This window comes from Mus caroli, chromosome 16 (assembly GCF_900094665.2).
Source record: "Mus caroli chromosome 16, CAROLI_EIJ_v1.1, whole genome shotgun sequence".
In the NCBI taxonomy this organism is placed as follows: Eukaryota; Metazoa; Chordata; class Mammalia; order Rodentia; family Muridae; genus Mus; species Mus caroli.
The window spans coordinates 45,656,197-45,671,376 of NC_034585.1; the positions used below are offsets into that span (position 1 = coordinate 45,656,197).

Genomic DNA, 15,180 nt, shown 5'->3' on the forward strand with positions numbered 1-15,180 from the left:
ACCGGCAACAGATGTGATTAAATCTTTGAGGAAATCATCTATCTTCTTCCATTTTGTAGTTTTATTTTATTTTTTGAAGACTGTTCTCCGGGTGACTTTGGGACATCCCTGACACTCTTGTAATGCTCAGGGAGAACCAGCATATGCAACAGAAGATGAAACACCACAGGACGAAGAGGAACTGTCTAGGAAAATCTAGGCTTGGCTGCAGTCTCCATAGAGACAGGAGCCTTCACAGCTTTAGTTGTCACTTTGCCTCTGGGGTATACAAGCCAGTGCTGGCTGATTTCTGATTTTGCTCATCTAGAAGTAAGACATGCAGATGAGATGCTCTGCCACAGGCAATTGTCCTAGCCACTGGGGACCATTCATGATGAACTTGAGGTCTCTTTGCCCCTTGCTGCATAATTGTAAATGATAAACTCCTTTGGTGTGACATGTTGTGTGTATTAGTGTCTTCCTCACTAGGCACAGCAGGTAGGAGCTCAGCTGCAGTGGGTTGAAGCATTGACTCCTATTCCTATACCTGATGGTTGGCATGGTGATGATCTTTGCTTTCTTCCAGGCAGGAGTTTACTCTTTGGAAATCAGTGAACTTAGTCTACAACTTCTTAATGTACCGCTTATTCTTGAGTGATTCTTTGTTAAATGAGCAAATGTTACACAAGAACCAGCCTCATTCCCACATATGCAGTACAGATAAAAACCTAGTTACATTGAAATGAATATTGTAACAATTTTCCTTTCCAGCTCTTTTCATACCGATACCAAAGCCAAAGCCGTCAACTTAATCTTTAGCTAAACAATCAATCACAAGACTTTTTATTACATTGTATCTTTTTATTTTTGTTTTCTATCCTTTGTATTTTGAGGTAGGCTCACTTTAGGCAAGCTGATCTAGCCAGAAACTCAGAATAGACCTTCCTGCCTGCCTTCCTGGTGCTGGGAATACAGAGTAGTGCCGCCACCACACCTGGCAGGTTGTATCTTAATTGCCCTTCATATGTCAAGAATCAAGTTCATCAGAAAAGAGATGAACGTTCTCATGTTTATCATCAGTAAATCATTCTTGATAGCCTGAAATTATCTCTAGTTATAAGATTTCACTATGAAGGATAGTCACAAAAATTTGTATGCAGAGAGTCTACCTGCAACCATATCTTGAATCTGTAAGAGACATTTTTAAACAAAGCAGAAACTATTATAAAAAGACCAAGTAGAGTTCAGAGGCTTTAAATCCTTTTCTTTTCTGCCTGGCCTGTCGTACCCTGTCCTGCTCTGTCCTGTCCTGTCTTATCTTGTTCAGTTAGAAAGCTTGTTCAAAGATTTCTCTGACCATAATTTAGGAAGATTTGAAAAATGCTGCAGAAAATCATTCTTATTTGATTTGTCATTCCTAATGGGAATATCCAATATAATGATACATTTGGGTTATAATATACTATCCAGAAAAATGAAATTTTCTTACTAGTCATTATACCCTAGACTCTCTTTTAAAGCTATATTGTACAAGCTTGGCATGTTGGTCTTTAATCCCAGCACCCAAGAGACAGAGGCAGGTGAATCTCTTGTGAATTTGAAGCTAGACTGATCTACATAGTGAGCTATAGGACAGCCAAGGCAATATAGAGAGAACCTTTCTCAAAAATCGATATATTTGTTATTTCAGAGTATAAATTCATTAGATTTCACTATTGATTAAAATCATCCTTACAAACACTGTGCCACTAAGTGTGTGTGTGTCTGTCTGCCTATTCTAGTAGGTTTTTGAGACAATGTCCCTATATATCTGAGGCTGGCCTCAAAATTCACTATGTAGCCCAGGCTTGCCATAAACTTGTTTCCTTTTCTGTCTCACCCTCTCCACTGCTGGGATTACTGACATGAACCATGAGGTCTGATTATTTTTTCTATGGGATTTTATAGATTTATTTCTATTCTACATTCTGCAGTGCCACATAATCCTATATAAAATTAGACTGCAATCATAAAGTTTCATGTTCGTTATAATATAGATATCTATAATAGATACTAAGAGCTTTATAGTTGTCAGATTATATTGTCTTTTTAATCTTCACTCAGCTCTTTGATTGACTTGGTGTATTAATAACTGGGATCTATGATAGTGTTACAGCCTCCAATCTACAGATGCAAGTAAAAGAAATTATGATTTACTTTTCATTAGCATTTAGTCCAATTGATAACATCTCTGAGACAAATATATAAGCAATATAACATTTGTTACTTTCCTTATTAGTTGGAAATCATAATACATCATCAGTTTTAGCATACCTTGGAATGTAGTCATCAGAGTATCTGTATATTTCATCTGAAAACATTAAAAATAAACAAATTAAAAAATGTTTATGCATTTTAAAAATATTTCGTGAGGGGAGCTAAGACTCAGTGTAAATGAACAAAGTTGATCAAGCCACAAAGGCTACAACTCGTTGAACTGATTTGTGGGTATCCAAGGAATCCCTGTGATAAAGTTTACTCCTCAAAATGGCAGTATCATGGATTGCACTGGAACTTTCAAGAGTGGAATCTTAGGGAAAATCCTTTAATCACGGAGAATGTTGCTATCAGAAGGGATTAGGCAGTTTCTTATGTGACTGGTAATTCTTGGAAGATAATCATAAATAGGAACAAAACTGACTGCTCCCCTCTGTCTCTTCGCTAGACATGTGATCGGTTTCTCTAGCATGTACCCTGCCATTGCTACCAGGTAGAGTCTGTCTGTGCTATAACTGTCCAAACTTTGAACTTCTAGAACTATAAGCTAAATAAAACCCCTTTCTTTATAAGGGTAACTGCTTTTGTGTTTTGTTGTAGCAATATAAATGATAAAAGTAGCTTCCTTTCTGAGCCAGTCAATTCTGTCTTGGTAATCTGAGATGAAAACAAGATCACTTGGGCATAATAACGAGCCAGATGCATTGTATTTTGTGCACAGAAAACAATGAGAAAAATCTGAGACTTCTTTACTTGGCTCTCTTGTCCTTGACCAATTGTGAAACAGGACACAGTTTCTGCCTTTGAGTTCCACCAACACTTCTGGGGTTTTCTGTTATTTCTATTTTTGTTCATGTTGGTTCTAATACAGTTTTCTAACAACAACAACAACAGCAATTCTACGTGTTCATATGTATCTATCTATCTATCTACCTACCTACCTACCTGTTGATCTATGGGAGGGGTCTCTAGTTATCATATATCTATCCTTCTCCTCTAAAATTTTGCGACATTTGATGAAACCAAGAAGCCTTGTGGTAGCTCCATTTTATGCCTATGGTGACAGTCTGAGAGCAAAGACACTGGAAAAGGGTGTAAATCAGTCTTTGAAACTACTTGAAATATTAGAGTAGCTTCTATATTGACCAGATATGTAATCTAAGAAAATAAAACCATGGGAGAAGGTATGTTCCAGTTCTAAGGAAGTAGTTCACACTGAACCCTGAAGGTGGTAGCTCATAGGCCAATAACTTGTTAAATGCATCTGTATATTTAAGAGTAATGAGAAAGTTTATGTTTTAAATAATATTTGATGAAATTAATATATTCATAGTACATTATCGAAATAAATGGATTTAAAAACATTCAAGATCCAGTTTTGTGCTGAATATTAGCTTTATTTTAGACTTTTATTGCCTACTCATCAATGATTTATACACTAAACTATATATATACCTATATATGTAATATGACCTTTATCATACTTGAATTTCTTATTATTTAATATGCCATGGAATAAAAGCTTAACTTTTGCTAAAGTTATTCTATGAAAATAGAGACTGGAGCCATCTCAGTTTCTGACATCAGATGCTAAATGGTCTTCCAATTTTAATATCTGGGAAACACTGTGATTCAGGAAAGAACTCGTAGGAACCATTTAAAATAATCGAGTCAATCACCAAACAGCTGGGAAAGTTATTTTTTAGGTAAACTTAGGTCATGGTGTAGACTTGCGCTCTAGAGAGTTTAACTCTTACAGAAACATTCATTGAAGTTTTTATGAAAGTGATCACATTACTGAGAGAAATGGACATGTTTCATGTCAGTGTTTGGGGAGGGATTCTGTGGATAATCAAATGAGGGATGATCTTGACGAACATGTCTACTAAGCTGCTGTAGAACCCAAGATAAAAGAAGTAATCTACACGGGATGCCAGAAATACAGCAGTCAGAAAATGTCCTCCCATGACTACACCAAAAATAGGAAGTTACTTTCAGCTGCTTTCAGATTCATATTCTTTTGAACATGAATGTTGATGAATGCTGGAGAGAGCCTAGAATGGTCAAAAAGACACATCCCAATAGTCACAAGTTAATGAAAGGAAGCAAAATCAGAAAATACAGAAACATAACTAATGTCAACAAACACAGAAGACAACAAGGTCAGAAAATTATAAATTGGAAAAATAAAGCATGCTATAACACATATTCATTGCTATATTTACAAAAATGAACCAATTAGACTGAGGCCATTAGATACTTTTGAGATTTGCCTACTGTCATAGTCCCCCAAAATCTTGGGCATTTGAACACTTGGTCTCCAGCTGGTCATGTTGTTTGAAGAGGCTTGGGAGGTGGAGCATCTCTGGAGGAAGTGTGTCATTGGGAATGGGCTTTGAGAGTTAAAAACGCTCACCTACTCCAGCTCACTCTGTCTGTTTTGTGATTGCCTTTAAAGATGTGAGCTTCTCACTTGGACTTCCATGTCCCTTGGTGCCATGCCTCTTCACCATGACCAACTTGTGTTCCTCTAGCCTAACTCTTTCCTTTAGAAGTTGTCTTGGCAATGATGTTTTATACAGCAACAGAAAAGTAACTAATGCTCTTGGAACTTAAGTACAAGACTGTAAACTATAAAGTGTCATGTCATGGAACATATTCATGGTTAGGAATCAGCCAATATTGGATTTGGTATCCGCTCTTCAGGGCACTTGCTGTGTGACTGCGTAACAATTACTCTAAAGTTATGCTTATCAGTTCATATGTAGAAAAGAACAGTAAAACCTAGCATCATGGAGGGGATATAGACAGTAATTAAAACAATGTCAAGATATTTTATAAAATGACAAAGCAGTTTATCCACGTCATGTGTTCTAAATCCATACCGTATATGTGACACGTTTTACTCATTGAATTGGAAACTTTCCTTATAAATGAGTAAACTGGAAATCTACTAACATTTTTCAGTTAGTAAAGTGAAATATATAATATAAATGAAGTTTAACTTGAAAGGAAATCGCTGACATTTCACCTTTATAGAGGGCATTGTCACCAGTTGAGCATTTTTGCTTATAATAAAAAATTTGTGAGTAAAAGTACAGAATATTGGGTTGGGTTGTAGCTCCACTGGTATAGTTCTTGCCTAGCAAATCCTTGGTTCAATCCCCAGCACCATAAAAATTGATTAAGCCAGTGCACATCTGTAATTCCATCATTTTAAGGTCAAAAATAGGAAAATAGAAATATAAGGTCATTGTCTACTATGTAGTGAGTTTGAGGCCAGCCTGAGGTACATGAAAGCTTATCTCAACACGAAACTAGTCTGCAACCCTATAGGTGGAACAACAATATGAACTAACCAGTACCCCCCAGAGCTCGTGTCTCTAGCTGCATATGTAGCAGAAGATGGCCTAGTCAGCCATCACTGGAAAGAGAGGCCCCTTGGTATTGCAAACTTTATATGCCCCAATACAGGGGAATGCCAGGGCCAAGAAGGGGGAGTGGGTGGGTAGGGGAGCAGGCTGGGGAGAGGTTATAGGGAATTTTCAGGATAGCATTTGAAATTTGAAATGTATATAAAGAAAATATCTAATAAAAAACACTAAACTAAAACAAAAAAATGCCACTTAGTAATAACAATAAGAACAATTAGGTGTCCCATAAAATATTTTCTCAAACAGGCAAATTCTTTTATAAGATAAGGACTATAAAGTAAAAATGTAGTACTTGTAATATGAATATTGGTGCCTAGAAAACATACTCTTGCAATGTTTGAAAGAATAACTCTAAAGTAGGGAAGTATAATCAGATGTTTCATCCCCAGGAAAAAGAGAAAAAGACCATAAATTTTGTTAGAAAAGTTAAATGTAAGTAACTATGTATAAGATAGTATGTAATAGCATCTGGTCATTAGATGAAATGAAAGGGGACCAAAGCAATATGAAAAAAGAAAAAAAGAAAATAAAAGGATAAAGAATACTATACATCAGATAAACTGCAGAAGAAACACTGTGAAAAAGTCCAAGGACACCACCAGCTTCACAAGTCGTAGAAAGTAAATGTGTATTTGAATGGTAGCCAGCTCATCTCTGCTTGGGTAATTTTAGTTGTACAGGTTAATTAACAGTGATCTCTTGCTAAGCCTGAAGGTGAGCAAGCTCAGATCGTACAAAGACCTTCTCTATCCCAAAGGTTCAGAAGTTCATTTAAGAATAAATGGCATGATTTAAACACTGCCTACTCATCTCAGTGCCACACGGCCAAACTGAAAACTGCACTCTGTTCCAGAGCAGCAAAGTGTGCAGGATCCTGGACCAGAAGAACTGGGTAAGGTCCCCCATCCTCCGCGTGATAGAGATGCAAGGCTTGGGGTTGGTATGTATCTGAGAGAGGATGCTGCAAACACTTGCTTTTATGGTTCCCCTTTAGAATGTCCACCCCTTTGTCACAATTTGTCACAGCAAGAAACAGCAGCACGTGGCTGAAACTCTAACACTGAATCTTTCTGATTCATTCAAAAACATGCCATGGTCTAGTGAGAAGAAGGTTCACTAATAACATTGACACACAAACAAGTCACACACTTGTTTAATCTTCTTAAATTAAAGAGGAAGAGTTGAATAAATAATATTCATTGGATTCAATGGAGGATAAAAGAAAAATACATTCTGATTAGGAAAAGAAATGAGCACACTCCTGAAGAACAAATTTGGACAACACATTGAATAAAAATGAAGATTTATTTTGGAAAGCAGAGAGAGAATTCACTTTCAAAGCATCTGAATAGATGCTACAGAAAGAATCAAGAAAAAAGGGGCATCTGTCTGATTAAATGTGTAGATATTACACTCTAACTGGAAGGAGAGTTCCTTTTGAAACCTATGTAATATGCCCCCAATGTTTCTTTACTGCTTGTTGGCCAAGGTGGAGTCATATCTTGCCAGTTTCTCAACCACAAAAAGCACAGCGGTGCTAACATAAAAGTGACACAGGACCAATTGCAGCAGCATGAAAATTACAGAGCACATGGGAGAAGGCTGGATGATGTGACAAACTTTCTTCTAGCCTGTCTAGCCCAAGACTTGGAGCCAGCCCTGGTCTTCGGGATTAGGGAGGACCTGAGTGTTTACAGAGAGTTCAAGTTGTCTGCAATCCCTGGAAGTGAAGAATACTACCATTTGTTCCTGTGGGTTGGAGAGGATATCAGGGTAAATATTCACACCCGGGGAAAGCTCTGGGGGGAGGGCAGTTGGGAAGGTGGAGTGAGAGCACTTTGCAATCCTTGAGCACTGGTGAGGCTGCTTCAAGGCTAATCACCTTGAGTTTACACATCCATCTCTACAGTGTGTGCCACCTAACAAGTGTGTATCAAATAAAATGACCTGTGATCCAGTGGCGTTTGGAATCAATCTCATAAAAGCCTCACAATACCCAACCCCCTGAAGTGGAATAGAACGTGGCTTACAGGAGCACAACCCAAAGCCCTAGCTGTTGTTAAGTTGTTAAATAATATAAAGATGGGGGCGGGGAGAAAGGAAGCCAGGACACAGGCATGGTTGGAGCAGCAAAGAGGCTGAAGAGCTGACTGACACCTACTGAAACAATGTACTAAAGTGACGGGAAGTAAGGTGAGGCCAGGGAAGGCCCTTGGTGATTGCTATGGCCAAAAGGAAGGAGGTAATTACTGTCGAAAGAGAGAAAGAAGCACCAGGCCTGTGAAGCATGGCGATACGGACTATTTCCGAAACGAACCAACTGCCAAGTCCCCACACTGTCCTAATACACGTGTTCATTTACTTTCCTTACAAGACCCTTTTGGTCTGCATGGTGCTTTCCATTGGCTGTAAAGGATACCGAGAGACAGAGATCTTGCTACTTACATGAGATCTGAAACCAGAGTGAATATCAATTGACACCACATGATTTGCTTTCAAAGCTATGCTGTTAATGATCAAATGGCAGCCGCTAATTAAAAGAAAGACATCATGCATTCAATTTATTATTATTCCCTATTTTTCAATTTTTTTTTCTCTCCACCTCACTACTTTTAAACAATAGAGCCCCTCCTTTATGGTAAGGCTGAGGCAATAATAGCTTGTATAAATTTTTTTTTTAAAAAAATATCAAATCAATTCTGAAAAACTAAACAGAGAGGGTCTGCTTCTATGTGTATGATGTAAAATCATCTGACTATGAACAAATAAAATCTGATGCCGGCAGCACCGAAGGTGAAAACTACAAAGCCTGTGCTAGTGTGTGTGCCCACATTGGGTGCTGGGGCACAATTTTGATATTAAATAGTCGTGTGACCTGAGCTCTGCCATCTACAAACACCTCCAAGCTTTCAAAATCTGCGTGATAACAACTTTCTGTCCTCACCTGATGCTGGGTTCTCACCACGTAGGAAGCTTTTCCTGAGTGAATCGAGGCCCCTCCCTCCCTACAGTCTGATCACCATTTACCTGCTTCATGCGGGTTTTCTGAGACGTGTGTGCTAAGTTTAACTTCAGTGTGCTAACTTAGTTTTGTCCCTTTTCATGAGTTTTTATATTTTTCTTTTCAAAGTTCTTTCCTGGTTATTTATAGCTCTTAATGCAGTTTCTCTGCCCTTCGACTGTCAAGGTGCTTCCCAGAAATCGTTGAGCTTTGGTTCTTTTGTGCACTGATCCGTGTAGTCGGTGTGCACATGGTGGTATGTGCAGGTTGGGTACGTGATAGGGTTTTAATTATGCCACGTGTAGATCAAAGCCATCTGGCTAAAAGAAAGCAAAGCTCACAGTGGTAATGACACTCTGACAAGTTCTAGGTCTGTGGTGTAGTGACAGGCCCGGGTTCAGTCTGCAGCTTTTCCAGTCAGTGCCGAGGGCCATAGCTGGAGCCCCCTGAGAACTGAATGACTTCAGTAGAGCCTTAGGAAGCAGCTCTTCACCTTTATCACCGTCTCAAAAGACTGCCGTACCCTGATTTGCTCATTTAGAGAAGCCCATTTAGCAGAATAACTCCTTTCAGCTGTCAATCCTGAGACAGTCTTAAAGCTAAGTTTGGGAACTTTGTCTCGAATCTCCAAAGTGAATTCACTCTTAAATTGAGGGAGCCCTCAGGGTGAAAACAATCCAAGATCTCTCACGGTTACAACAAGCTGTTAACGACATCTCATAACAGTATGTACGCCCGAGGGTTGCCAGGGTCTGCGTTTGAGCAGGTACCATACGGTGATTTGCCAGAAGGTCTTACCTCGTCTCTGCTTCTCTACATAGTGGGAAATATTGAAGATCAACGATATAACCAGAGCCAAGCCCAAGAAGGCTAGAAGTCCCCAGAGGAAGAAGGGGCATCCAGAGTTTCCTGGAAACAAAAGTAGATGTGTTTGTGAGAGGACGGCTAAGGTCATGATTCAAACCACTGCATTTAGCTGAGGTGGCAGTTCACATCAGGGAGTGCAATATTTGAGAGATTAAGATACTAGAATTTCTAGGAGTCTGGGTAACCCTGGGATATGTAGTAGGGGTCTGTCTCAAAATTATTAAGTAAATGAATTCATTTCCTTTACTTGTGCGGAATGATAAATCTGCCAGAAGATTAATAAACACCGACAAGCAGATATTTGCAATTTTCAAAGTGATGATAAGTCCTTGGGTTCAGAGTGGTTAAAGCAAGTTTTTAATATTTTTAGTGTTAATAAAACAAAAGATTAATTCAGTAGTTAAAGGGTGGCAAGTGGTGACTGATTATATAAACTCAGTTCAAAATCAGGATTCTCTTGATCAGTCCAGATCTTCATTTCACAGACTCTCCCCAGACTTTATTCTTTAGGCTAAAAATAATTGCTTGGTCCTTTCATCAGACTTGGGGCTGTAACACACTAGATACTCGGATGAAACAGTAATCCTGGAAACACAGAGGCAGTTTTAATAGAATGGACCACAGGACCTTTCCTCATTCCACTGAGTGTCCCGTTAAAAGACACGAGTGCGTTCACTGTTGTGAAGGTCTCTCTCTCCATTTTACTTCTGAGTGATAAAAGGAGTTAAGTTGCTTATTGCCAGTCAACTACCCCAGATGATTTACAGTTACCCCCACACAGTTATGAGCAACCATGAAGACAGCTGACCAGAGTTGGTATATCTTGGTAGTCATAACAGCATAACCCATGTAACATGCTGATCTCAGAAGAGTAATTTTCTGATTATAACCAGTATCAATTAGATATCTTCGCTATGCCGGCATTTACACCTGGTCCAAAGAATCAAAGATTTGAAATAAAACAAGATCAACCAAGTCACTGCTTTAAGAAACTCTTTTGTGGGGAACATAGAGTTACATGTATGAGAACTACAGGCTGTACATAGCTTGCAAGTGTAAGTAGGTATGAGAGATAGTAGTTCTTCAGAGCCCCTATTCTGTAACCATGAGACCAAGTCAGAGACCATTTTAGAGCCTTTTAGAAAATTAAAATATAAAATATAAAATATGTGTTGATTGCTAAACACAATACTGTTAGACTTTTTCATAAAACTTAATTTATTTATTATCTTTTTGTTATTGTTGTTTTCAGTACATCCTGACCTCTCCTTTCTCCACTCCTTCCCCACGCCACCAGATCCACTCCTCCATTTCCATTCAGAAAAGAGCAGGCCTCCCAGGGACATCCACCAAGTACAACAAAACAAGATACAGCAAGATAACGCATAAACCTTCATATCAGTGCTGGACAAGATGACCCAGTAGGAGGCAAGGAGTCTCCAAAACAGACAAAAGAGTCAGAGACATCCCCTATGCCCATGGGTAAGAATGTCACAAAAACATCAAGCTAACATACAGAGAAATTTGTTTAGTTTCCTTCGTCTGTCTTTAAACATTTAATGAGAAAGCAGGGTGTCAATGAAAACATCTTTGCTTTGCTACTGTTTTCTGTATCTCAGATATGACATTTGGATTTTGATTGTGTCTTTGACTTCTTATTGATACTTCAGTAGCTGTTTAGATGCCATCAGATGTTTCTGTGTTCAAGTAGACATCATTGATCTTTAAATAAACATGCTCAGGCATTTGAAGATTTATATGTATTACTTGTGTTTATGATGTAGATATGCACATTCATAGGCACATATAGCTTACATGTCATTTATTTGTACTCGTGTGGTGCATGTGCATGAGTGTGCGTGTGTGTGTGTGAGTGTGTTTGTGTGTGTGTATGTGCATGTGCATGAGTGTGTGTGTGTGTGTGAGTGTGTTTGTGTGTGTGTGTGAGTGTGTGTGCATGAGTGTGTGTGTGTGTGTGTGCATGAGTGTGTGTTTGTGTGTGTGAGTGTGTTTGTGTTTGTATGTGTGTGAGTGTGTGTGTGTGTGTGTGTGTGCATGAGTGTGTGTGTGTGTGTGTGTGTGTGTGTGTGTAGGCACATACTGACCAGAATAGGTATCACACTCTCTCTTTCTGCCTGTTCCTTTTAGGCAGAGTTTCTCACTGAACTTCTGAGCTACATTGGCAGCCAACAAGCTCCAGTGATCCTCCTGTCTCAACAATGCTGGCTTTACAGACTCCCATGAGGCCATACCCCATGGTTTGGTTGTTGCTGCTTCTTAAATGTGGGTGCTAGGACAGAGCTCAGGTCTTCCTGTTCCCACTCTTACACACTGAACTCACTTTGCAGCACCAATTACTACATAATCATTCACACACATACACACACACATATAAAACGATATATGTATGTATGTATATATATATGTATATATATATAATTTAAGTTAGTTTGAATTTTATTTAAAGTCAGATATATGTCTACTTATTACTTGCTATTTAATTTAATATTCTTATTATTTCTATATCTTCAGCAAACCATACACGATTGAGAATAGAGCTATTTCTGACTTTCTTTTGTAACATCTAATGTGTTCTTTACAAAATAATTTTCAAGAATTACTTAATTCTTGAATAATGATATCTTGAATATTGATAGTGAAATGTACGGCTTTTTTCTTTGTGTTTACTTCTGTTTTGGTGGATCCCACATTACTCAACATTCCTGGCAGAAACACCATCTTACCATGTAGTTTTATAATGCCCTCCCCACACTGAACTCAGGATAAAGTTGGTGAGGGTTTTTTTTCCATGTGTGTGAATGTGTGTTGTATACACATGGGCATAGTTGGATATGCTGGTGAACCTGCCCATGCCAGTCATGTGATGGCCAGAGGTTGACTTTAGCTGCCTTTCTCTTGCTGATCCACATTATTATTTTTTTTTTTTTTGAGACAGGGCCGTTCAGTGAACTGAATTTCACTGTTTTGGCTAACTGGATGTTCAGCAAGCCATCGGGATCTGCTTCTCTCTCTATGACATAGCATTGGGGTTACAGATGTACAACTACCACACACTGCTTTTACGTGGGTCCTGTGGATCTGAATTCAGGTCCTCATGTGTGACCAACATGTACTCTACCATCTGAGCGCTCTCCTCATCCCTAACATTTTCTTGTTGAATGCTCTCCACAGCCTATGACATAGAATAATGTCTGTTCTTGTCTCTGCACAAACATAGATAGCATCAGTTTTCGTTCCTTATGACCAACTCTTTCCACAAGATTCTACTCCAGATTTCCTGGTTACCTTTTGGGACACAGCTGCTGTAACCTCACAATCATATACCATGTCCCAGTCACCAGGAAGTACTTACAGTTGTTAATAGATACCATGCCTTGTTATGTTCTTATGTGTCTGTATAACTGCACTTTGCCTGAAATGCCTGTTTCTTAGGCAACTCAAAGAAACATTCTTCTCTTTGAGGGTTTCATTAATATCTTTATACTTAGAAACCTTCTGTTTATCAGTCGTATACTAATTTCACTACCAATCTAAATTGTGAACCTTCTAAGGGCTAGAGACTGTCTTGTATATCTTTATCTCCATACCTCAATATTCCCATTTGAAAAAGGAAACTAACCATAATGTTTATTATTTTGGGGTTGGGTTAAAACATGAGAAATTTTTTTCAGAACAATGTTACTAACAGCTCAATAAAGGGTAGCTAGTGATATTAGTATTATTCTTGTTACATTATCATCTCACCAATGGTAAGTATGCTATTATTTCTGTAACAGAGTCAGGAGAATGTCATTTCTCATTAAGCACCATCAGCTCACCCAATAACTGGAACATTGAATGGAGAAGGATAATTAATATACTGGCATAGAGCCAAAAGAAAGGTTCTGATCAAGTATGAGGTCTAGACACATCCAGAACCAAGGAAGAGATGCCACAGATTCTGTTCCACTTATCCATAACTCTACTGAGAAGGCTCATTCTCCAAGTAGCTGGGAAACTGACTTCTGTGCTAGAGACAGTGATGAACTAGGCCACTATAGCTCTGGTAATGGTGCTCAATAATACCTAGAACTAAGAACATGTGTCTGCTCTGAATCTATAATTACCAAGAAATGTGGTGGTTATTTATTTGTTTCTCAGAAAACATGAAGGAAACATTTATGTGCCCACTATAAATATAAAATCTGTCTCCTTTTGGGAGGTTGATTGATGCAAGAAAAGATCTGGGCAATGGACTTTGAAAACTCTTACAAGAGAAGCTAGGCTATAAGGCCAGCTCCAAAGCCAGAAAAGGTCTACTTGCCTAAGGCCAAGATGTTAAGTCTTGAAGAGTTCACTGCGAGTGGAAATGACCTCCTGGTGAACAATCAGATTTGCTCTCTGCTCTTCCGTTTTCATAATTTGAACCTAAAACCCAAAGTGTTTATTTTCCTTAAGCTCCCACCATCCTATGGAACAAACACAGTTGCTTTCCTATGTGTTCATAACATAATTCTTCTTTCAGATACCTCACCAAGCACCTAAACTGATAGGTTTTTCTCAGAAAAGGAGTAATCATCACAATCCAAATTCCTTCTTGACAAATGTATACTGTTTTACAAGCTTTACTCCAATTACAAAGGATAGTGACAATCACACAGTATACTATCACTTCCTATACATTCCGTATGTACACATTTTAAAACTAAGTTATTGTAAACTTAACCCAAATGTTGTACTATCTAAACATAAATAATTAATGGATATATTGATAATATATACTTTTAGTGAAGCTGAACTTGTTACTGTGATTTAGAAAAACTCCAACCTAGAAGTCATATGCTTCTAGATCTCTAAGGGGATCTGAGATCTTGACCATGTGTTTATCTCAAGGAGTGTAAGATTGATTTTTGGAAATTAAATTTGACTCTACCTAAGAGAAAATACCTGGATTTGTTCATAGAAAAATGATGGGCTCATATGGCTTTCTACTCCACAAAAGATTCCAGTTCTTAACAGAATGTGAAAGCGCCATTCATCGGACTAACCATTTAAGTGTACATGCCCTAAGCTGGGATCAAAGAGTTGCAGTTCAGGTTTAGTAAGTAAAATCTGGAATTCTCCATGGTTCTTTTTTATTTTGGCATAATTTCCCCATTTTCTGCCCTTGTTACCAGGACAGAAGAGAACAGGTTTAAAGAAAAAGAAACACCCATATGAAACTCATCACTAAATTTATTAATTATGAAAATATTGCAACACTGTTTATGTAAGATATCTCAAATTTAAGGATCTCAAGAATGGCCAGCTCTTGGAGCACACCTGAATGTTGCACATCACTGATCCTCCTTTCTTTCTTTTTTTTTTTTTTTGCAAGAAGAAAATAGAAAGGTTTATTTGCAAATTTCCAAATGTACAATATGTTTCGAAAGGAAAACACACGATAGGAGACAGTGAAGGAGGGTTTACACATCCCTTAGGTTTTTTTTTTAATTTTTAATATTTTTTATTACGTATTTTCCTCAATTACATTTCCAATGCTATCCCAAAAGTCCCCATACCCCCCCCCCCACTTCTCTACCCACCCATTCCCATTCTTTTGGCCCTGGCATTCGCCTGTATTGGGGCATATAAAGTTTGCAA

The 15,180-nt window shown here is 38.3% G+C and overlaps 1 protein-coding gene across 2 annotated transcripts in view; it reads right to left on the reverse strand.

Annotated features, from left to right (window-relative positions):
- Nucleotides 1–15,180, reverse strand: part of LOC110312035 (T-cell receptor-associated transmembrane adapter 1) — a 36,297-nt gene that overhangs the window by 13,513 nt on the left and 7,604 nt on the right. Inside the window, exons 2-3 of one of the 2 annotated variants that reach the window (XM_021185592.1) lie at nucleotides 9,469–9,579; nucleotides 2,293–2,329 (exon numbers count right to left, since the gene is read on the reverse strand). In XM_021185592.1, the coding sequence (XP_021041251.1) occupies nucleotides 2,293–2,329; nucleotides 9,469–9,579 (148 nt within the window). The remainder of the gene's footprint in view (nucleotides 1–2,292; nucleotides 2,330–9,468; nucleotides 9,580–15,180) is intronic. The other variant, XM_021185593.1, reaches the window with a different exon arrangement.